The sequence below is a fragment of the Eretmochelys imbricata genome, chromosome 1 (genome assembly GCF_965152235.1).
Source record: "Eretmochelys imbricata isolate rEreImb1 chromosome 1, rEreImb1.hap1, whole genome shotgun sequence".
NCBI lineage: Eukaryota > Metazoa > Chordata > Testudines > Cheloniidae > Eretmochelys > Eretmochelys imbricata.
In genome coordinates, this window is record NC_135572.1 from 200,960,583 (window position 1) to 200,981,577 (window position 20,995).

The 20,995-nt window shown below is 42.5% G+C and overlaps 1 protein-coding gene across 2 annotated transcripts in view; it reads right to left on the reverse strand.

Annotated features, from left to right (window-relative positions):
• The window catches only part of ATG3 (autophagy related 3), a 31,681-nt gene that overhangs the window by 7,586 nt on the left and 3,100 nt on the right, over window positions 1-20,995 (reverse strand). For both annotated transcript variants that reach the window (XM_077822000.1, XM_077822010.1), the window contains exons 2-10: window positions 19,740-19,781; window positions 16,857-16,906; window positions 15,686-15,756; window positions 13,230-13,337; window positions 10,394-10,443; window positions 8,155-8,233; window positions 7,581-7,615; window positions 7,131-7,286; window positions 6,209-6,336 (exon numbers count right to left, since the gene is read on the reverse strand). In XM_077822000.1, coding sequence (XP_077678126.1) covers window positions 6,209-6,336; window positions 7,131-7,286; window positions 7,581-7,615; window positions 8,155-8,233; window positions 10,394-10,443; window positions 13,230-13,337; window positions 15,686-15,756; window positions 16,857-16,906; window positions 19,740-19,781 — 719 coding nt within the window. The remainder of the gene's footprint in view (window positions 1-6,208; window positions 6,337-7,130; window positions 7,287-7,580; window positions 7,616-8,154; window positions 8,234-10,393; window positions 10,444-13,229; window positions 13,338-15,685; window positions 15,757-16,856; window positions 16,907-19,739; window positions 19,782-20,995) is intronic.

Consider the following 20,995-nt stretch of genomic DNA (forward strand, 5'->3'; position numbering starts at 1 on the left):
ACCCACTCTCCCTCCCTACCGCCCCAAACCAAGCAGTTCCACACCATCTAATTCATAGACTTTTAGGTCTGAATGGACCATCATGATCATCTATTCTGACCTCTTCCACATTGCAGGCCACAGAACCTCATCCACCCCTAACCTCTGGCTGAGTTACTGAAATCATCAACTGATGGTTTAAAGACTTCAAGTTACACAGAATCCACCATCAGAAAAATCAAACTGAATTGTAAATGGTTCTGAAGCCCAATCCAGCTGCCTGTCTCCCCTAGGTGCCTCTCACACACAGGCATGTGCCAGATGAGATGGCTGAGAACTGCATATTAAGCAAGGAACAACTGCCAAGATCCCACTCTCTGGCTCTTTGAGAGAACAGCTATTTAATGAAAACCTGTATATGCCTCCCAGAGACTGTAGCTGCATTAGCACTATCAAAGGCAACTGGTCTATTTACCAGAATCAGCAGAAGTTAACTGTCCCATGTCCATAGCCAGAACCTATACTAACAAGACCTGTGCTATCTGTACCACACTCTGGCCTGAAGCCAGGCTGACAGGACTCAAGGAAGCTCAATACGCTGGTTAATATTGGAGCAGTCTCACTACAATCTCAGCTTTCCCTCTTCAACACAACCATCCCCCACAACAGGAAGAGTAGCAACTGGAGAGACTATCAGCATCAAAAAACTGCTTCTTGAGCATAGGCCTGAGTGCTGACACTTTGCTCTGCTGGGGAAGGGTGTGGAGGGCAAAAGATGTGTGACAGTATCTACTGATAGTATTCTCCCATGAGAGATTTCAGAGTAGCAGCCGTGTTAGTCTGTATTCACAAAAAGAAGAGGAGTACTTGTGGCACCTTAGAGATGAACAAATTTATTTGAGCATAAGCTTTTGTGAGCTACAGCTCACTTCATCGGATACATTCAGATCCCATGAGAGATTATCCCAACCTCCCCCCCACACCCACCATCTCTAGAACCCTGTTGAGTGAGAGAAATTCAGCTGGAGAAGAATTTATGTTGTTTGCCAGCAGACTCATGCTGGTAAGTGCAGGAAGCCCAAACACCTCTCTGCAAGAAACTGAGCAATTGAGCAGACATGCTAGATTCAATACACTGTCCACGCCCCAGGTGGAACTGCTGGTTGGGACTTCAAGTGATACAAAGGAAGAGATGACAATTTTTAATTGCTATCATAGGCACAGCATAAGACATGAAAAAAGTCTTAATACAATCACCCCCATGATTTCTCTCCAATACTCTGATCACCTCCCTTCACATTTAAGCCATATCTACACTAAATGCTACAGCTGCACCACTGCAGTTAAGCTGCCGTAGCACTTCAGTGTAAACATTATCTACGCTGACGGAAGGGAGTTGAGAGGTGGTAGCTAGGTCAATGGAAGAATTTTTCCGTCAACCTAGAGCATGTCTATACTGCAGCCTTAAGTTGATCTATGTTAGGGGATGGGGGGGTTGGATAGGAGGTGCGGTCCTGGGGGAGGGGTTAGGGGCAGTCAGGGGACAGGGGGGTGGTTGGATAGGTGTGGGAGTCCCAGGGGGCCTGTCAGGGGGCAGGTGGATGGGGCAGAAGTTCGGGGGGGGGGGAGGAGGGCGGGGTTGGGTCCTGGGGGGGCAGGGGTGTGGATAGGGGCAGGGCAGTCAGGGGACTGGGAGCAGGGGTCCTGGGAGAGGACGGTCAGGGAGACAAGGAGCGGGGTGGGAGGAGGGTTGGAAGTGTGAGGGGGCGGATAGAGGGCAGGGTCCAGGCTGGTTGGGGAGGCACAGCCTTCCCTACCCAGCCCTCCATAAAGTTCTGCAACCCTGATGTGGCCCTCAGGCCAAAAAGTTTGCCCACCCCGCCGTAGTGCGTTCAGACAAAATTAGGTCGGGGTAAGGCAGCTTAGGTCAACTTGTGTAGCGTAGATCAGTTCCTACTGCTATCAACACGAGGACTTAGTTAAAGCAACCTAATTTTTTTTAAATTGTAGACCAGGACTTAACTGCAGTCATCAGACTATCAAGGTGACCTGCGAAAGTTGTATACATAGAGAGGTCAATTTAGCAGACACTTGACAGTCAATGGTTAGAGCATCTTACTACAGTATCAATAGCCAGTGGACCTCAGCTTGTCTAGTACCTTCTCTGTAACTGATCAATTTGGTTTGACCTCTAATGTCAGAGGGCAGCCCAACAACATAGGGCCTGTGGACCCAATAAGAGTAAAGGTAACGTTACACCTTGAAGTGTGCAATCCGCACCCTAATCACTACCATAGTGTGGGACCACGTGTGAGAAGACAGAAGCCCCATGGGATAGACCCCCTTTGTTAATGTAAGTGTCCACATGGATGACTTTTACAGTTTGACTTCAGTGCCCATGACCCTCTCAGCAACTCTAAAACCAGGCTAGACAAAAACTCAAACTGTATGTCTCAGAACAGTAGCCATGTCTATTTTAAACCGATTCTGGGTCTTGGATATAGGGTTGTTGCACTCCAATTTAATCTTGGAATGAGACCCTATATTTAGGGTCAGATGCAACCAAGACACACACACAGGTTGGTAAGCATCAATAATTTCTCATCTACAACAGGGTGAAGAAATGACACTGACTTCATGGCTATGCCAGTTTTTGCAGTTTCATGACGGCTCCAGCAAGGTGAAAGTGTTTATTTTCTACAGAGAAGTTATTCAAATTTCAGACAAAAAGGTCTATCAATCAATTTAAGGAGCACAGCAATTCAGTGCAATGAAAGCCACCTGTAATTAGCGAGGCACAAGGCAAGAACCGCAGGAAGGGATAGTGACAAGCCAGCATAGCAGCTACAGAAGCAATTTAAGCAGGTACTGCTGTACTCAGTGGCAAAGGGGTAAGAGTCAGTCCTGTCAGTGCCAACTCTCCCCTCCCTGTATCCCCTAGTTGCAAAAACTGCAGAGGAGACACCCTCACCCCCGGGGGCAGGGTGGGGGACTAGGGCTCCTGCAGTGTCCCTCCTTACCTCACCTGTGTGGGTCTGGGGACACACTGCGAGGAAGAGCCAGCCAGAGACTGAAGTTGGCAGAGCAGCTGCAGAAGCATTGGTTGTTTGCTCCAACTTCCTCCTCCCTCCCAGGCCTGGTGTACACCAGTAGTTTTCAAACTGTGGGTCGTGACCCAGTCCTGGGTTGCGGAACGTAAGGCACTGGGTTGCAGCGGCTCCAGACAGCACTGCCAACCAGGCTGTTAAAAGTCCCGACAGCGGTGCTGCCCAGATAAGGCAGGCTAGTCCCTACCTGTTCTGATGCCACACTGCGCCCTGGAAGTGGCCAGCAGCAGGTCCAGCTCCTGGGCAGGGGGGGGCACAGGGCTCCATGTGCTGCCCTGCCCCAAGCACCGGCTCTGCACTCCCAGCTAATGGGAACTGGTGTGTGTGTGGGTGTACATGCGCGTGCCTGCAGGCAAGAGCCATGCAGAGCCACTTGTGCGCCTCCACCTAGGAACCGGACCTGCTGCTGGCCGTTTCCAGGGAGCAGCATGGCTCGCAGTGCCAGGACAGGCAGGAAACCTGCCTTAGCACCCCTGCTGCGCCGCTGACTGGGAGCCGCCCAAGGTAAGCCCATGCCCCAATCCCCTGCCGAGCCCCACCTGCATCCCAAACCCCTCATCCCCAGCCCCAGCCCAGAGCCTGCACCCCCTCCCACACCCCAACCCCCTGCCCCAGCCTAGAGCCCCCCCCCACACCCTGAACCCCTCATTCCCAGCTCCACCCTGCAGCCCTCACCCCCAAACCCCAAATCTCTGCCCCAGCCCTGAGCCCCTCCCACACCCCAAACCCCTAGCTCCGTTGGGTTGCAGACATCAACAATTTTCTTCAACTAGGTCTCCAGAAAACAAAAAACAAAACAAAAACCACTGGTCCACAAACTTAGGCTGACGGAAGCCACCTTATGTCGACCTAATAATGTATGCATCTACCCTGCCAGGTCCCTTCCGTCGACCTGGCTGCCTCTTACGTCGACTTAATTACTCCAACCGTGCAAGACGCATAGCACTTAATTTGACATTGATGGGTTGACAAAGGCAGCGTAGACGCAGCGTTATATAAGTCAACTCAACTGGCTTTCAGGAGGTGTCCCACAATGCTCCGCTGTGACCGCTCTGGTAATCATTTTCAAATCTGCTGCACAGTGGCCAGGTACACAGGAAGCATTTCCTGTTTGATCAGCATGGAGAGCTCGCCATCTCAGCAGATCATGGGGACTCAATGCCCAAAACAGGCTATAGCCTGGAGTACACAGGAGGTGGTGGATCTTAATGATCTGCGGGAAGAAGAGTCTGTGCAGGCACAGCTCTGATCCAGTCGTAGAAATTTAGACATCTATGAGAAGATTGTGCAGGGAGTTGGGGAGAAGGACTACACCAGGAACACGCAGCACAACTTCGACAGGTGTACCAGAAGACAAGGGAGGCTAATAGTCATTCTGGTTCTGCACCTCTGACATGCCACTTCTACAATGAGCTGCGTGCAATTCTCTGTGGCAACCCCACCACTACTCCCAAACACAGTGTGGGTACCTCTCAGGAGTCTGAGTCCAGGGCAGAAGTTGATTAAATGGCCCTGCACACTTGCATCACAACAGCTCCCACGGTGGATTTACCAACTCCAAATTGATTCCCTACTGACTGGTAGCCATTTGGCATTGTAAGCTTCCACAGAGCAGGTCTCATTTTAGTGTTGCTGTCTTTCAGGGCTGGGTAAAGCTCTTCACAAAGTTCCTGAAAAGTGGCCTTCTGAATTTGAAAATTCTACAGCCATTGTTTCTTATCCCATAACTGCACAAAGATGCGATCCCACCACTCAGTGCTTGTTTTCCAAGACCAGAAATGGTACTCCACCTTGTTCAGCTGTTAAGCAACTGCCCTCCTCTCCTAGATGCTTATGCTGTCCCCAACACAGCACTTCCCCAAGACCTCTCATCCCTGCTGCTGCTACCCCTAAACAGAGGCTTCTTCTGGCCACTTCCATTTTGTGGGCTTCCTCCAGGGCACTATTACTGCTACCACAAATAGCAAATTCCCAGCTATTTCTTTCTTGCCAAAGCAGGCTTCTGCAGAAACCTCTAATTAGCTTCACACGCCTCTTCTTCCCTTTTGCAGTTTCATGCCTCTTTTCCCCCCCTTCTTTTTTCACTTCCCAGTTAGCCCTATGCGTTCCGCCTCTCAGTCAGCCTGCCATGTACCTCTGCTTCCCCTACTTCACATTCATGTGTCCTAATCTGAGAGTTATATGGATCTTTAGTTTCAATAATGGGGAGGCTCAACCAAGTAGGTCCAAAGCAGGGGGGGGCAGGGGTGAGGAGAAAAGATGTGCTTGTACCAAATCTACACAAAAAAAGAGTCGATTCAAAGATGAGTGATTAAATTGGACACTTTCAGGAAGTCACTTGAACTTGTACCTTAACGGACAACCATACAATTCAATAAAAGGCAGGACCTTAATTGAAAGCATGATCCTGCTGGGTAGACAGCCGACAACCTGTCCAAGTAGTTCAACAGCCGGTAGTTAGAAAATTGGGAGACTTAATAGCAGATCATTGTAACCCAAAAGAACCAACAGCACTGGGTTCTGAGGCAGCACCACAGCACGAATACAGGCAAAAATTTAGTTTCTTTACATGTAACAGTCTAAGCATAGTTGTCTGCCACCTTCTGGAGTTGATGTGACAGTGCAATTGTGTGACTGACTTTTTACTGGATACACAAAAACAACCTGTAGTAGCTTTCAAAATACAATAGGTTTTTGGTAAACAATTTACCTTCCCAAAAGATCATGCTAGAGTAGAATAAAAAAATTTTTTTTGCAGCAAGAGATCAAAACTAGAGTAGCCTGATTCTAGACTTTCTAGTAGAGGAGATTCATGGAGAATACAGTTTTGGATGCAACTACAGAACAGGCACAAAGGAAAAACCAAACCAATTCTCTTAATGCACATTTAGCACTGAGTACTGGGATGGCTGCTCAAACAATTGCTGACTTTTCTTCCCTCTGCAAAAGGGAACAGCTCATGCAGACGGACAGCTGTGGACAAGTGTGCAGGAAATGGAAATTTATGATTGATAGATCACCAAGGGATGGACAAAAGGCAATTTTAATTAGACAGAATGACCTTTTCACACACATATCCATAAGTTGGGCTTAATAAAGAAACATTGAAAGACTGAAGATACCTGCATGGATGAACTGAACACATAGGCGGTGGAGGAAGATGAGGATGATTTTCAATTGTTACTGTTTTTTTGACATGATCTTGACTAATATCTTCATACATGTAGTCTACCGTTAAAGGCTGCCGTTGCTGAAAAGAAAAGTGCAGCAGAAAAGAAATGTGTAGCAGGAAAAGTGTCTCACAATCTTTTCCTCCTACTCAGGAAGTAGGATAGCACTAAAGTAGCATTTTATAGGTATATACGCTATCTCTGCTTAAAGGACTCCAGAGTACTTTATAAACTAAACATAGCACTGAAATCAGAAGTGGCAAGCAATCATACGGACAACAGGTGAGAAAGGGGATCCTAATGACAGGGCAAACCTCTATTCTTATGAAAAATGCTACAGGATCCATAGGATCCACACAGAGCAGATAAAATACTGCACAGTACTTTGTTTATAGTTCACTGGGAGCTGAACCTGTGGTTCCAGGGAATCTAGATATTTCTAGACTGAGGCTTATATCCCTAAGCCATCAAACTTACAAGATTCCATAGTCTTAAGTGGAAGAAAAATGCTTCCTTACTCAACGGTCCTGCTGCCTGTGTACACTTGGTTCTCACACCTTCTTGCTTTACTGACATCTACTGATTTTCATTCTTGTTACCCTTGGAAAACTAACCACTCAGAGAACTAGAATCTTTTCTTTCATGTGCACCATTCACAACTGGTTACCAAGATCCAATTACAGGGCCATTCAAGGTGTGGGGAGCTTGCTTTTACTTATTCTCACAGGCCCAGTAAATCTTGGCTGAAGTCCTGGCTCTACACTGATCTAACTTCTTCCCTTAATAAATATATATTTAATCAAGTAGCAACAAATTGACCTCGCTACCTTAACTGATGAGTCTTAACACTGGGAAAAAAAAAATACTGCTATACCTCATCATATCCAAATAACCACAGTCTGGGAGTTTGGTAGTATTTGTCATAAGTGATGTAGAGGTCATAAGTTCTGGTCTGCAGGATGGTATCTTCCCCTCCGATATCAGCTTTAGCTTTGCTAGCTTCTGCTATTTTTCTTGTATCAAGAGTTGCCTGAGGATCCAGATTTAAGACAAAAGAATAGTCAATAACAGTAAGACAAATATTTAAGTAACAGTATGCCTCTATTCACCTTTGCCCCAAACATAAAAAGGCATCTGAAGACCATGGTAACTGACATATTGATCAGCGTACAATATTCATTTATAACAAAAATTGGTGCTTTTAAAAGTTGTAGTAAATGCATTAAAAAAAAAGCCACATTAGCCATTTGACAGTGTTACCAGTTCAAGCACAAGGTAGAAAGGGTGTTAATGCTGTGAAGGAGGTAGAGAACAGTTCACTCACTTCATCTGTCTCCAATAGCCCACTCTCTTCATATTCTGAAAGGAAAGAAAGAATGTCTACAAGTTCATGCCAAGCTTGTAATTAGTCACTGGAAGCTTAAAAATGTGCAACCAAGAGTGCTTCCTTAAAATCAACAAGCATCTAATATACATGCTTTATCCAAGTAGACTTCCTAATTTTCCAGTACCATTAAACTACACCAAGACTCTCCAATACTGTAAATCTGACATTGTCTACCATGTGGCTCGCTAGACACTAATTATGGAAGCCTCTAGGAAGTCAGCATTTTTCACTGGGTGGGTTTCAGAAACTGAAGTTTGTGCACTAAACAGTCACACTGAGTTGCCATGCTAGACCTGTCTATTCCGCTGCCTACTAGCCTAATTTTCCAGTCACTGACACTTATGCATTCCAGTGGAGTCGTGGTGTAAACCCAATGTGAAAGGAGAATCAGGTCCAACATGGACCTGTTAATAGGCATTACATGGAAACAAGCTGTAATGCTTTCCTAGAGAGTGCTGCCTGGTTATATGGCTGAAATAAAGTGCATCCTATCCAACTTAAAGGGAAATACCTTCCATGTCAGCTGCTTCCCCTTCATCTTCCTCATCATCTTCACAAGAGGCTGGATGTCCTGGTAGTTTTATACTGTCCTTTTAAGTTAAATTGAAAGCAAGTGAGAACAATGCTTTAAAGATACTTGGGTTCAAGAGATGCGATATGCAATTCATCTGCCTTGGAAAATCTATTTACAAACGAGTATTTTCCATTTATTCCTATGAAGCCAATCAACATAAATAAGAAAACGGATATTCACATTAGTAGGTAAAAAGAACAGGAGTACTTGTGGCACCTTAGAGACTAACACATTTATTTCATTCTCAGGCATTTAAAGGTTTTTGGTACATTAAAAATCCACTGAAAGTTATGAGATTCTGTATTCTCTTGCTTCCAGATCAACTTTGTTCAGGCTCAAAGTCAGAGGATGACTTCTGTAACTATCCATGTTGTAAATTCTGCTCTGAAAATACATCTACTCCTATATCACCACCAAGATAGAGGCTCTGCTGTGAGAGCATAACTAACGAGCCTGCTGTTTCCAAAGGCAGAATAGAATCCAGTTTGCTCAGCGGCACCACACAGACCATACAACTAACTGTCAGCAAAGAGAAGTGTGACTTGAAGACATACGGAGCTGGTAAATTGGGTAAGTCAATTTAAAGGAATCAAGTACAGTGATACTTAAAACTAAGTACCTGGTTTAAAGCCTGTCAGTACCATAGCAAAAGCCAGTTGTCCAATAATTCCACACTTGTTTTAAAGCCATGCAAGATTCTCAGCTTGTTTGAGACTTTGATCCATAGTCTGACAAGTTAGAGATCCAAGATTGGAAAAGAGATATTCTGGGTGTAAATGGCCAATATTCCTCCCTTTCCATATAAAACAGGTTCTAACATTGAAGGTTCTACACAAGCTTGCTAAGTGCATAATGGGATGGCATGTTTGCACTAAGTATCTAAGTTGTGAACTGCTTTGGGATACAGTACCTGTGTACGGAAGACACTACATAAAAGCAAATCCTGTTCTAAGAATATTACACAGGAATGCAAAGATTTGCCATGTTGGATTGGGCCATTAGCCCATCAAACCAAGTATCCTGCAAAAAGCAGCTTTTTTTGCACTCATCTGATGAAGGCAAAACCCTTGCCACACAACGCATGTGTGGAGCCAGTTACACAATGCAATATGTACAGAGCAGATACTTTACATTCTGAAAGAATAGGTGACAAGCATGTCAAATGCTTCTTTTATTTCTGCTTGAAAAGCATGTATTTGCCTTGGGCCCTATAAACATAGTAAAAATATTGTCGTTCAAGACAATGTTGTTGGTCAGCTACAATAGGTCTGTAAGCACCATGAGAGACCACTGAATTAAAGTGATCTGTTGCAGTCCTTACCAATTCTTCCTCCCCCCTCACTTCACACACCAGATTTATACTGCTTTTAGATTCAAAGAAGCCTTCCAATTGCAACTCAGAGGCACAGCTTCATTTTAGTCAGGTTCCTTTTAAAGAGGCATTTCTACAGATGCCTTTCACCCAATAATGCTTTTTAAACATATACATGTTATTGTTGGGAATGGAAAGGTTCATGCTATCTTCAGTGCCTCTTCCAACTGCTCTCAGCTTCCTCTGAGGCTGAAGTTTTCCAGATTTCATCTCAGCCCTATGATGATTTGAGAAGTATGGTGGCAGTTAATAAAAATGCACTAAAAAAGAATGAATTTAGCTACATTAGTGCCTCAGCAACTGGAGATAGAAGTCTGGCAGGACATATGACTTATCCAAATCAAGATGTACCTTCCCTAGACTACGTTAAAGCACCAGGATTTAAAAACTATATAAAACTTGTTGATTAAGCCCCATTTTACCATATAATAGGACTTTTTTTAAAATCTAACAATTTGTCAGCATTCTAATAGCTCTGCACATGCTCACCTCAAAGTTGAGTGAAATCAGTTTCTCGTTTATAGGTTTATGTGGAATATTAGTAAATGTGTATGTTGAACAGAAATACTCCAGATGAACAGTGTCTCATTCCATGATAATGGGAGTGGATATACGCTTACATTGACATTATAATGTGTTACTAATTCAGTTCATAGCTCACCTCACCTTCACATATTTCCTGGCCTCTGTACTGGTCTTTCATCTACAGAATTAGTTCACATGGCTGTTTAGGGACACTATCAGACATCTATTGTACTTTAACCTTCTAGTACAATAAGTCAAAATTCACAAGCTAACAAATACCTTGCTCTCCAGTGTGATCTCCTTAACTGCTTCTGTCCCACTTGCAATACCTGTTGATTGAACATCAACACAGAAAACAGTCAAAATTAGAAGAGCCTGTGTCTTTGTTGCCAGGACGGTACAAATGGCTAAGAAAGGAGTATGTGATCCTTTCAATTATACTTTTATAAAATAACTTTAGAAACTGGAAGGACACAAGTTATTCAGTGCTGGCCAAAGACTATCCCTCCCCCAAGCAGGCTTATATAGGCTGGTACAGACTAATCACACAGTGCAGGACTTATGAGGAGAGTTTTGGTGCAGAAACTCCTTAAGATTCCTGTATAAGTAATGAGTTGGGGGCAATAATTTAACTGATGACAGATAGCCCTTACCACTGCAAAAGATCTAGATAGAGTAAGTCACACTGCACTGCTCATGAACACTACCTTACTCATAGTAACCTCAAGCACATGAAAGCAAGGTGCACTCCAAGAATAGTAATTTGAGTATGTGGCAAGAACTACTGTACATTCAAAGCACCCTGTCCATGTAGCAGCCTTGACTGGTTGAACATGCTTCCTTCTTAGCCAAATGTTATTTCTATAGTGCCATAAGTGTATAAAATAATTCAAATAAATACTGACATGTCCCTGTTCCAAGGAGCTTATATTTAAAAATTAATTTACACTAGAGAGCTTTGCACCATGTAAACACTTTCCTGTCACCTTAGAGCAGCTACTCTCAAGAGCTCTCCCATCGGCTTAATTACACCAGCCCTGCAAGTGGTGGTAGCTATGTTGGCGGAGAGATGCTCTCCTGCCAACATATGCTGACTTAGTTTAGTGCTGTCCACATCGGCATTTATGTCACTCAGGGGGTTGGCTAATTCACACCCCTGAGCAACATAACTTATGCTGACTTGAACTGTAGTATAGCTGTAGCCTCTGTCATTCAGAAAAAGGAACACCCAATGCATTGCCACTTCTCTTCAACCCATCCCACTTATCTTTCTATTCCTTCTTGTTTACTGCTGTTCTTCTCCACTGTCTTGTAATATTACATCACTCTGTTTCAATACAATCTCAGGTCCAGTTAACCAACTGAAGAGGATCTCAGATGACTTCCTCAAAGATACAATGCATTATCTTAGGAGAATACCCATGAATAGATACCATACCTTACCACTCAGGAAAGACACAGCCAACATACTAGCAACACAACACATCAGCAAAAGAACACTGTTTGGGAACAATCATTTCAACTGGCTGGTGTAGTCATTCCTACATATTGTTTCTCCTGCCAGCACTGAAGGTACTCTTAGCTCTATAATATCCTAGCACTGTCAGATATATATGTTTTGTTTTGTTTTTTTTTAAACAGAACTGGTTCACCATACCAGTGAACTTCCCAAAAATCACTGGGAGTAACCAAACAAAAAACACAGAAATTTCTAGTGACAAAAATAAGAGTTAAAACATCAGCAAAAACAGATAAAGAAATTAACGTCTCCTGGGGTATTCCAGTCACACTAAGGAGTTGTTTTTCTTAGGGCATGTCTTCACTAGCAACATTAAAGTGCTGCTGCAGCAACGCTTTAAAGTGGCTGTGTAATCGCAGCTCCCAGCGCTATAAAAAAAAAATACCCACCTCCACACGGGGAATAGCTACCAGCGTTGGGAGCACAGCTCCGAGCGCTGGTGCACTGTCGACACTGGCACTTTATAGTGCTGAAGCTTGCAGCGCTCAGGGGGGTGTGTTTCCACACCCTTGAGTGAGAAAGTTGCATCGCTGTTAATTGCCAGTGCAGACAAGCCCTTAGATATTTGTGAGGCTACAGAGATACTGAGAGATGTTGCATCACTCAAGGGGTCAAAATGCTTTGATACATAGAAACGAGGAGAAACACCTTCATCCTGGAATTTAAAGGTCAGCCTTCTCAGGCTGTGTTAAAACAATCATCTACTCTCAAAAGAAAAGCTGAAAGGAGTATACTATGGAAGAGATTTTGGTAGGCTCTTTGGAGTTAGATTGACTACACAGTAGAACCAGGTGAACAGTTATTTTTAGTTTTCCTCTCACGGTGACAAAGGCATCCACTTAACAGAGAAGTCTGTCTCTGACTAAAGCTTTCAGATTTATGTAAAGTACTAATCTCTGTAGACTGCCTGTCTACAAGACAATGAACCCTTCACACTCAATTTTTTGTATTTAACTAGAGTTTCCTTTTATCATCCCAATTTATCTGAGGGCCCTTAGATATCAAGGAGACAGGTACCTTCTAGTAGAAACACTCAGCTGTTGGGACTAGAGATCAAAGGCTCATCTAAGGTGGGGTAATATCAGTTGTGTCACTGCTTAACTGAGCTAGATTTAACTGTTGCACTTCTCATACTTATACTCACTGACAAGGGAGGTCAGGATGCCATTATTCTTCTTCATATAAAGGTGAAGAGAATGATGCTTTTATTTCTCTCAATATCTCTTTAGTTACAAGTTTGGTCCCCTGCATGTTGGACATTTACCTTACCAAATACAGTAATATAAATCTCTATTGTGCTTCTCAAAGGACTTAAAGCTTTAAGCATCCACACTTCTGAGGTATTACCTCATTTCACAGACAGAAAGGTTAAGCAACTTACTAGTGTCTCACACACACACACACGCAGTAAATATGTGGCACAGTAAATAGGTGGCACAGTAAATAGGTATTTAACTGGGAATGTAACTCAGGTCTCAAACTAGCTATTCAGACACATCACATGTGAGAGTTAATAGACATTTCAAAATTAAAATTAAGTGTCAAGGTCTTTAATATTAGTTAGCAGTGGAAAGTTAAAAACAAGAGTATCAATACCTGCATTGTGAAATGTGTCTACCCATCCCCCATCACCATCATCTTCTTCTATAATTGCTTCCAGTTCATCTGAATACTCCATCTGTTTACACCGCTTGTAGCATGGCACTGTAAAGATCAGCAAACTCTTACAAGTAATAGGATAATTGCAATCAGATACTAGACAGAGCTGAGAAATTCATGCTGAAAAGCATTCTGCAGTGAATAAGCTTCCCCCAGCCCCTATTTGCTCTCTGTGGTACAAGGTTAGGGGGTTTTTGTTTTGTTTTTTTAATAGGTTAAAGATACAAATTTAAACAAAATATCTTTACATTATACAACTTCAGTACATTTAGATTAATCTTTTAGGATATCCAACCTTAATTATTCACATGAATTTAGTGCAGGGGAAAGCAAGACGATACTTGGACTCCAGTTAAAGAACTGGTACATTCCAGGCAATGGTCACACAAGCATCTTACATTTTTCTGCCTCCTGTCATTGTGCTTCAACCCTGACCTGTAAGGGTCAGAAGGGAGTTTGAGTCTCCAGATTTTCTGAGACTGCCAACTATTTGGTGGTATCTGGGAACTACCTATCCGTTTGTTTCAGGCATGTCACTGAACAGCTTTTAGTCAGTGCAGATCTTGGCTGAATTTGAACATGCAACTTTTACTGGTTATCTGCTGGTCAGACTTCCACTTAAAATTCATCAGTCATGTAAGTGACAGATCAGTTTGTCACCTGAGAAACTGCTGTTAACAGTAACATGGTTATTTAACAAGGTTAGTTTACTGTGGATCATATGCAAATGTTCAAGTCGTGCTTTCTAAAATGAGGCTGTGTCTACACTAGCCTTTTTATTGGCAAACCTTGTGTCAGTCGGGGGGGGGGGGGGGAGACGGGACACACTCACATACCCCAACCAACATAAGTTGCACCAAAAAAGCACCGGTGTGGACAGCGCTGTGTCACCAGGAGACCATCTCCCACCAACATACCTACCACCACTCGTTGGGGGTGGTTTAATTATGCCGACAGGAGAGCTCTCTCCCGTTGGCATAGAGTGACTACACAGGAGATCTCACAGTGGCACAGTAAAAGTTTGTGTAATAGTACTTATCTGATTTAAAGGCAAAACTGACATTTTCATTAATATAAACAGAAAGATGTCTGCAACACTCAAAGCCAGCCCTGGAGAAGATAATTAGTACACAAGGGCTACACTTCACAAGTGGACTGTAGACCTTCTACAAAAAATAGGGCATGGGGGCAGGATCCTCTAGTTTTCATTTTGACATTTCCCTGGAAACTGGTTAGTAGGGTGCTCTGTGGCATCTTTTCTGCAAGTGTTTAACTTAAGTCAGAGGTTATCATTATACTGTGGACCCAGATGACAGAGCAAAAAACGTGGAATCTTGGATTTTCTTCTTCCGAAGAGTGACCAGGAGAGAAAGAACACCAGAAGACCCCACAGAAATTTCAAGTACATCAGTTAGCCATGCAGTCATTGCTACCGCCTGCACAGCAAGTTTGTTGCAACTGTAGCCAGCACTGGGGCGTAAATAATTCAATTACGTCCTCTGCAGACCATAAGGCATTCCACTGGCCCACTAAGGATTTCAAGTCTCCAATATGGGCAAGTCAAGTCGAAGCGTGGAATGCCACCTTATGAGGCCATAATTCCTTCTCTTGGGCCTTCAATTACATAGTTTTTTGCAAGCCAGAACTGAGGGGGCTACATTGGCATTTCTGCTATAAGCGAAGTTTGACACAAAAAACAGTATTTCTTTTGTGAAAAGAAAGCTTCCCCCATAGTTTTGGCACAGGTACAAGTTTTCCTCTTTTATAGCCAGTGGGGCAGTCAGCACTACCATTATACAATGCTTTAATTTTGTGACCATCAGTTGAGCTTTTGCAGTTTCACTAGTATGATAATCTGAGTTACACAGCTTGCATGAGATTAAAAGTATGAGTGTTACCATGTAAAACATTTTGGAATACCTTTAGTAAGCCAGGAAGAACCAGGAAATCCAGTATTCGGGAGGGTGAAGGAAGAAGAATTTTAAGTTAAAACTTCATGCTTGCAAACCACTGTATGTGGAAGGCAGGGGGAGAGGAGGCAGAGAATTAGAGGAAGCAAGCAAGCAAAGAGAAGGAGGGCTATTTAGTAAGTGTTTCTGGACTTGAAGTTTTCACTTTCACAATGCAAGCTGCAATGCTGACCCCAAGCATGTATTTATCATTATTCATGCTCAGTGATGACAGATTCTGGATACTCAAGTTCAGATAATCTGCTGCTTGTGTCACTACAAAATTAAAATGCAGAAGATACAAGGGAAGGTTAGTTTCCATTGTCAATTTTATGTAGAGGGTAAAATTTGGGTGCACAAGCATGTTCCAATAGGCCTACAATTTTTCCCTAAGTCATTCACAAGAGCTGTACTGCATTCAACTCTACTAAGAGCCATTCTTACCATTTTTAGTTACCAAAAACTGTTTGTCTGTTGGCAGATAAGCCTTGACCTTTAATTCTTCTCCTGAAGCCCTTGAAAAAAGCACACCACAAAAAAGTGAAAAGCTTGTTTTGTAGACAAGAACACTTCTATTTTCAGACTGTGTGGCCAGAAGACAAAAATACCACCCTCCTGCTTCTGTTTGAGATTAGTAACTACCACACATGTAGTAGCAGAACTTGAGATATACTGTAAAAACTACCTACCTCTTTGCAATTTGAAACATACCAAACTGACCAATGAGGTGATCCCAAGTGTGAGCAGGAAAGGGCTGGGAAGAAGTATATTTATGAGCTTTCAGCAGAATCACCTCACAACCTATTGTGACTCTTGACATGCTGACAAATCTAAGTCTACTAATTGTATATTGCCCACGTGCATTAGTTTTTGGCTTGAACAATAATAATCTAGACACTAAATGTTCTGTTCTAACCACTAACCATTTCATGATTTATTTTTATGATGCAAGACCCTGTTAAAATGTACTGAATACATTTTTTGTACATTCTCCCTGCATTCCAGAGAGGTAAAAAAAGCCTTCTCAGAGTGATTATGGCATGTATATTCAGAGACAGACCAGCATTTTCTAATCTATAACTCAGCTGGATATGTACCCATGATTAAATTTAAGTAGTGTAAGCTATTGTTTTTAATATGTAGGTTACATCAAGGCAATGACTTTGTAAGTAGCCCCTTGTAGTTAGTAAGTTCAGTGACTGTCTGCCACCATGACAGAACATGATCTCAAGACTTCAGATTCCCCATAATCAATGGAGCCAAGAACGGCCCAAGGGAGAATGAGCCTGCTATTACCATTAGAAATTGAAAGTATTCATACCAGAGCGGTCGGTTTTCTCTACTGCCTCAGAGAAACCATCCTGACTGCAGCTACAAATGGTGGCTAATACAAAAGCTTCCCCCACAAGAGTGAGTGTAATTTGGATCATGACAAAGATATCAATGGCATGGGTTCTACTGCCAGAGTTTATGTCTAGATTTAGTTCTTATCTACATTAAATTGGGATATACCATACATTTGGATCAGATGCAAAAATGTAACAAGTTTTTTGTCATGCTGTTCCTCTAGCTTTCCACACCTCTAGCTCTTTGTGCCTCATTCTCTTTTACTTACCATTGCCAAGTAGGACAGTGGTGAACTAAATGGTCTCCAGCTGCCACAAACTGTTTGGGGCACAAAGAAAAAAAAGTGAAATGCTGATGTATGCAGTATAAGGAAACTCTTACAAACTTGAGCAATATCAACATTTCAGTTGTACAGAGATCACATTTTTGTAAGTGTTCAGTGTAATCTTCATAGCACTTCATGCTTTAGAGATGCAGTGAAAAGAAAAAGCATCTGTTTCCTCCAACTGGGGTAGACAGACACTGACTGATTTCTTTCATCTCAAGGAACCATGCAGTAAAAAGAGTCATAACTGCAAAGATGGACAGAACTTCCAAGAGTTTTCTCTATACCTTATGGCAAACCTAAAAAGGTTTATGAACATTTACCAGGCTAGATAAAATATACTTGGTCACTCCACCATGAAGACAGCAGTGAAAAAAAAGCTAGTTTTATTTGTCCATGGGGCAAGTTTACTCTCTCCTATATCAGGATTTGACAAGACTGCTTTATTAAATGAATGCTTGTTATAGTTAGCAGTACAGGCAAATGTCAAGCCAAATTCTACTTAATTTGTGTGAAAGCTTTTCTTCTTAAAAAAAAACAAACCCAAATGGAAGTATTTCCCCATTCTCAAATTTTAACTACATTAGAAGTTCTTAAAAACATTTCCCTGCAGCGTTTAAAACCACACACTGCAACATGAACAAACAAAGTGAAACTGACATCACTTATTCACTGTTAAAGTTGAGAGAAATGCAAAAAGCGAGTAAGTGGATACAAGTATTAAGGGCATGGCAGTGCCCAGAGATGCCAATCATGAATGGATATCAAAGAGTGCTAGGTGCAATGAAAACATGAAAATAGGTCCCTGTCCTGAAGAATTAGATTTTAAAAACTTCCTTTTAAATAGTAACGGAGGTAAAGACATTTCTTAATTATGTTTCTAATATATTTTAAAAAACAACTGCATTTAAGAGTGAATATTAATGCAGTCTGATCCAATCATTTGTTTGTCCCTTTATTCTGTTCATAATGGGAAGGAACAGCTGAAGTTTTAAAGCCATAGTGAGTTTGTTTTGCTTGTTCTTTACAATGTTATTAGTTTTGCAAATGACTTACACATCTGTTGTTCCAGCTGCTTCCCCATTTTCAAATACTACTTCAGAGTAACATGCTACTCAGCTGACCAAAAGCCATTGCAGAATGGCTTCACAGGCTATAATATATAGATTGGCTAACCATTTTCTCTCCATGTGCTCCAAAAACAATGCAAGTCAGCCTAACAGAAAACCTCACATCTGTTCAGTATGGACAATAGATTTAGTCCATGGAATAGGAACTTCCTCTTTCTAGGAAAGTGTCTGAAGACTGACCTCTATTAAAAGTAAAGTTTTACAGTAATGGGGAAAACAGTTAAAAAAAATCAGGGAAGATCTATAAAGCCATTCACTCATACGTGAGAACATTGTGTATACTGTAGAAAACCGCTGCATTCTTTATAATCCTATACATGTTTAAAACACTTGAATGGATTTGTCCAGGCAGCTAACCTTGGTGCAATGATTCACTACTTTACGCCTCTGACCATCTGCTTTACTATGGTCTGTTTCCATAGAAGAGACACCCTGTTAAAGCAGGTATCTCATTGATTCTTTTTGATCCACCTGCACTCTGGCATGGATTTATATCTGATGCTGCAAACAGCAAAGATTCCCTCCATAGTGCATATAGCCAGCTGACTCATAAGGGAAACCCCTTCTAATTAGACATCCCTGTGCAGCTTTTCCCCCACAGATGATAGGGCAAAGTGTCAGTGGTTCAGTTATCTAGAATTTTTTTTTGGGTGGTCGCCATGAAGTTAGAATAAAATAAACACACCAACCTCAAAAGATTGTTTAGCACTAAACAAATTGGTTCATTCTATAGTACTCCAGTGGGCTAGCAAAAATGATCTCCTCTGGCACATAGTGTAGCTCAGTAGAGACGTTTCAGATGCCAATATTGGGATATTTCTGCCTCATTTATCTTCCTATGTTATTTGTCTGTCTTGCCACCACTATCTTCATTTTTGTCTGATTCTGTTTCCTTCCTTCTCTCTGCATTTGTTTTTACCATACCTCTCTCCTTCATCCTCCCTGCTCCATTTTACTCTTTTGTAGTCTCTGCGTGGACAGTTTCAGAGACAACAACTTCCAAACACTAGCCCTTTACATAAGAATGGGAAGAGGAAGAAAACCAAAAAACACCATTGCATTCGATACAGAGAAGAAACAGGCCAGGAATTTGTAATCCTTGTTTCCTTTTACAACAGACTCCTTTATAAGCTGCTACTGCAAGCACTTACTGGAAACATGGCCAAACTAGGGGCAGCATATAGAGGAGTACAGAGAAATGCTTGTGCGTGGCAGGTGGCCAACAATATGTTGTGACCCCACCACATACTCAGCAGCAGGGGAACAAAACATATGGTGGAAAGCAAGGGCTACTTTCAGCAAGTCCGGGTGGTCCCTGGATTGTTTAAGGGAGGGGAAGTTTTCGATCCAAAGAACTCTTTCCTTCTCCGACTGCAATGCAGAATGGAGCTGCTGACCCAGGAAAACCAAACCACCTAAACAGTGTTCAGAGAAGGGTGGGTTCTCCCTCAGCCTATATTAGGATGCCTAGGGCTTACGCCCAAACACCATTCCAAGAGGAATTCTGTTGCTGACAGACTCCAACAGCAGAAATACCTTGCACATAGTAGTAGTAATCACATCCTCAAATTTTCATTAAGTTAGCAGTTGCAAGAGCCAATTTAAGATCGATTATAATGTTATGGCAACTTTTACCACAAGTTATTACTATTTTAATAGCTTCCTTAAGTACATTTTAGGAGTTCTGAAAACTCACCTCTTCAGGAGTGATGACTCCAGTTTCTTTAAACTTTGACTCCTAGAATAAAGACAATTCAGAAACATTTACATCTGTTGATATTTGAATCCCACTTTCCAAGGCTGAAGAAAGTCTGCTAGGCTCTGATCCTGCAACTGTCTCTCTTTGATGATTCTCAAACTGTGGGTCGTGACCCCAAAGTGATCCTGTTTTAATGGTGTCGCCAGAGCTGGCTTAGACTTGCTGGGGTCCAGGGCCGAAACCCAAGCCCCACCGCTCGGAGCCGAAGTCAGAGGACTTCAGCCCTGGATGGCAAGGCTCAGGTTACAGGCCCCCTGCCTGGGGCTGAAGCCCTTGGGCTTCGGCTTTGGCCCCCCCAACACTGCCTGTGGGGCTCGGGCTTTGGCCCCTTCACCCAGTTCAGTGGGGCTCGGGATTCAGTCCCCGCTCCCGGGCTCATCGTAATTTTTGTTATCAGAAAGGGGTCACGGTGCAATGACATTTGAGAACCCCTGCTCTAGGTAGCTCTGTGCACCAGCTTGAAGGCAGTTGTGGGGTCAGTACCCTAGTTTGTAGCCTACCTGCAGCCATTTTCTATGGCACAGAACATTAGCAAGAAAGTAGTTCTTTGCAGAATCCAGAAGGTTATCAGAACTGCCACATAACCAAAGCATATTTTTCTGTAATTATAAACAGTTCAGTTGGCTAATAGGAAAAAAGGAGAGCTCCTGTGATCAATGCTATACTTGCTTAAGAGGCAGAAAGCCAATCAGAACCAGGCACTCTCAGCCATGATTTCAGTAACTGCTCTAAGTACTAAACTAAAAAAATATTAACATAATGCATCAGTTTGATATTACAAAAAGCAAAGAAGTACAGAAATGAAGAATGATTGTTCCCACTGCCAATGTGACTTGTAGAGAGATATTATTATTTGCTTTTTTGGTGTATATACTCATTCCTTTATTGTGCGCCATGTGGAAACAGTTCTGAGTTTATTGATTTTTCTCATGCTGTTTTCATTAACTTGTTCTCAGTTTGGACAAAGTACATTGAAATCTTATAGATTTCAGTTTATTTTTGCATTCAGACAGACATCGAGAAAGTTTAAGTGTAAAAAACAGGTGTAATTCATGCTCATGTAAACCCAGAATATACAGAAAATTTTACACTTCAGAAGAACCAACATCAGCACTGAAAGACGAGAAGCTCCCCCCCATCATTTTAAGACTACCCAAGAATGAGAGAACTAGTAGTTATCTGTATTTGGGATG